The following is a 3,962-nucleotide window of genomic DNA, read 5'->3' on the forward strand; positions in this document are numbered from 1 at the left end:
CTCCCGTACCCGTAACCATGCCATGGCACTCTTTCTTCTGGTCCTTCGTACCCTTTTTATCTGTTCTCTTGCTTATTTCCCCTCTCCGGGAGTTTGGTAAACGGGCCGTGGCATCTAGGCGTTTTCCTCCCTCTGTAAATTACGCGTCGCGAGCCAAGAGGCCAAAGACAATTTGTAAAGGTTCGTGTCCCATTTACATCCCTTATTCTCGTTGGCCTTTTACAGCAACCCTCACTCACGTTATACCTACTACGTTCTCAAGATCGTGTAATTCTCGAAGATTGACTTCCCTTACCTATATCCACCGTCTTCTGTGTGTTTATATATATATATATATATATATATATATATATATATATATATATATATGACAGCTATGTACCGTAGTCCCTAGAACAATTCTAAGAGATACGTTATCAGCAATACCATCATGAAATCCCAAGGAGAATAACTAACGCTCGTTCACATTATCCACCCCTATATACCTGCTCTCAGTGAATATCCCTGTTTTACGAATATATTTATATATTTATATACATCAATTGTCCCGTGATCGACACCTAACCTAATCGGCCCTCGTTGACGACGTTCGCGAAACCTCTAATGCGTGGGGGTATTGATGCCTACCTGTGTCTCTATTTAGATATGTATACCTATATATATATATATAATAATATATATATAATAGTATATCGATACGTATGGTTGACTGTACAACACGGATGTCGAGCATCCCGGCTTCGCATAATTTACGATGCTCGGTAAACCGTCCTCTGGAGTGGCGGACGGTGTGGCTGCCGTCGAGACGCGGACCGACGGAATATCGATGCTCTCGAGTATCGCAGAAACAGGCTCCCGGCGACTGAAGTTTATCGTCTGTCCTATAGGAATTAAGGTTCGCTTGACTTTGGCTATACCTACCAACCACATAGTAGATACGTATGTACGTTAACATACATATGTAATTGCCGGAAAGTGTATCGACTGTCTGAGCCACACGATTACGATGCGTCCCTTTGCTGTAGAATGTCCATTCTCGTGCTCTGTCACTTGTACATACAGATATCAAAGTATACCTGGTGTCGTGTACTAAAAAGTTTTTCTTTATTTTCAGGAGAGCTCACCTCAGAAATTGCCTCGAAAAGTTGAAGGTGTTGGTACCACTGGGCCCTGAGACCTCGAGGCACACCACGCTGGGTCTTCTGACCAAGGCCAAGCGTTTTATCAAGGTGAGTCTTAATGCCAAGTACAATAGTCTTTTTGATCGTGTTAAATAATCCATTTAGAATTCTTATTCCTCGTAGACGACGGTTCGGAGTTTCTTCCTGTATTTCATTTTTTCATTCGACAATGCACCACCCTATAGATATCTTGAATCATGGCTCTTGTTCATTGAGCATGCTGCATACCTATCACTGCTGACTTTTAGTCACCATCATCGAATGGGGTTGTGGTACATGTACTTGCTGTAGCAGTAGTACTTGGGTTACTCGGTAGTGCCTGTGTCCTGTGCAGCAGGCATGTATGTATGTCAAAGGACGAGACGCGCTAGAAGTCAGTGTACTAGATTGCAGATAGTAACGGCCGTGAGTCGGCTGCTTGAATATTTCATGTCGTTTCCACGAAAGAGAGGGGCAGGAGGGAGACCGTTCAGCGGTTTGAGAGCCGTGGAAAAACGGGTCGGGTAATTAGCAGGAAAGATGGCGGAAAAGATGTCTGCCGAGCGTGAAAAGAATCGTGAACCAGGGTGAGGAAACGTCAGGGAAGAATGCTCCATCAGAGAAATAAAAGATTACGACATCCCTACACCCTGACTCCGTGCCTTCTGTATCATCCTGAACCGGCACCACCGCACCACCGCACCACCTTCGGCTCTCCCCACTCATCCCTCAATCTCCGCATCCAGTCTTCTTCTCTGTCTTCGCTTCAGCGTCGAAGAACCCCTGGTATCCTCGTCATCCAGGACCCTTCGCTCCCCGCGAAGTCTCCTGCTACCATGAAAACGCAAGATTCCTTATTTTTCCTTTTTTCTCACATTTATCCACTTCTCCTTACGACACCACGCCTGCTCCGTCTAGCAGCACTCACGTGCCGCGCGATTCCACCAAACCACACGTGGTTCCTGTCCACCGCACGGTCATCCACTGCCAGTCGTATCCCTTCTCTCCGTTACGGAAGCCCAACGTCCCAATATCCATTGTACGTCGTACCCTTGGCAACCGGACGGTTTCATTTCCGGTGTACGCGTAGCGGTTACCTCTAAGCCCCCAAGACGAACGGATCGAGCCTCCCGATCGGGTCCCATCGATCCTGTCCAGCCAAGATCGCTCAGTCGTCGAAGATCCATCCAATTGGTTGCATTAGTAATTTTCGACGTGGCCGTAGGCTAGACAGCCGTACACGCGAATCCGAGCAATTTTCTAAGCTCCTCGGGATACGTGGACTCCGGGGAATAGAAGAGCAACTACGGTAACACGTTCTCTCCGGCTCTTTCTCTGTCTCTCTCGCTCCCTCCCTCCTCCCGTACAAGCTACAAATGTACACCAAGCACTATGTACGTGTACGCGCATAGTCGCCGTATACACGTAACAGGAATGTCTGTTCTATGAGTATGTAGCCCAGCGGCGTGAGTGAGAGAGAGTGAGAGAGAGAGAGAGAGAGAGAGAGAGAGAGAGAAGGGTAGCGGGGGAGGACGATGGATACGCACCGGTGCACGCCTATGTACTATGGAGAACACACACCATTGTTCTGGCTGCCTGTAATTTACCAACTGCGCATCTATTGTGCGTCGCTGCTCTCTGTTTGCTACAACACCTTACTCTCCAGCCCGTTTTCCTACCGCCCTGTGTCCTCTCTCGCGTCCCTTGGTTACACCCGGAGAGTGACACGGCACGGTTCGCTACGCTCTCTTTGTGGAAACTCCGGCCGGGCCACGAGCAGCACGGCTCCACTCGGCTCCACTCGGCTCGCCCCGCCGTCCCCGTTCGACACTCTGCACTTCGCGATGAGTTATCCTGCATCGAGCATACCACCAAGGAACAACGGAATATTCATTACCTAATGTGCCGTGTATATACATACTCGTATATATGCTCTTCCTCCTTCTATACCGTCAGTTTATTTCGCACATGACTATACGATGTGTTATGCGTGCTCTTATACGGCTCGCCACTCTCTATTGGCAGATAATATACCTATGGCTGTGTTATGCGTGCTATAGTAATATATACCTATACCTAATTAATTGTTGTCCTACCATTTCTATTCCAGTAGCTTCCATACTCATTTTCCGCAGTCTCAAGCTTTTAGTAATTGCAATGCTTATGTTGTAGTACGTAACGCACATTATATAGGTAGATTAATTTAGCAGTACTCTAGCTATTGGTCTTTTAGCTTCGACGTCGGTTCGCCACCCGCGCGGTTTGCTGTCGAGAGAATCTCATGGGCAATATAACTAATAACGTTGCGCATTGCTACGTTGCTTGTTCTGTATCGCGTCTGTGGTTTTATACGCGGCCGCGGTTGCATTCTAAGCAACGGGACGTCATCGCGAAACGGCTTCTGGATTACGGCATGAGATAATTAAACCTTGGGGAGATTGTGCGCTCGTGATTGCCGATCGATCGTTCGTAACCGCCAGTCTGAGCGGATGGGCGGTGACGCTGCCATTTATGACAATGACATTGACGATCATTACGGTGTGACGATTTTGCCAGCCGCGGCTCTACGGTTGCTGTCCGCAACTGCTGCGGTCGTCCAGTGGAACAGCAGGAGCGCTGTTGAGGTAGTAGGTCACCGATTACGCGTTGTTTGTGGGTCGCGGATCGACGCGGTGATGCAGGATTAAAGAATTCACGTGAAATAGGTATCGCCCCCCCCCCACCCCCCGGCCACGTGTTCGCTGCGGAGAACGCGCAAGACGTTCGTTAATCGAGGTCACGGCGTCAGGAGGCTCTTGAGGC

General features: G+C 48.5%; 1 protein-coding gene across 5 annotated transcripts in view; it reads left to right on the forward strand.

Annotated features, from left to right (window-relative positions):
- LOC107263087 (max dimerization protein 1) overlaps nt 1-3,962 on the forward strand; it is a 123,893-nt gene that overhangs the window by 71,666 nt on the left and 48,265 nt on the right. For all 5 annotated transcript variants that reach the window (XM_025080477.1, XM_015729923.2, XM_025080475.1 and 2 more), the window contains exon 5: nt 1,115-1,229. In XM_025080477.1, coding sequence (XP_024936245.1) covers nt 1,115-1,229 — 115 coding nt within the window. The remainder of the gene's footprint in view (nt 1-1,114; nt 1,230-3,962) is intronic.

The sequence above is a fragment of the Cephus cinctus genome, unplaced genomic scaffold (assembly GCF_000341935.2).
Source record: "Cephus cinctus unplaced genomic scaffold, Ccin1 Ccin1_scaffold0132, whole genome shotgun sequence".
Taxonomy (NCBI): Eukaryota; Metazoa; Arthropoda; class Insecta; order Hymenoptera; family Cephidae; genus Cephus; species Cephus cinctus.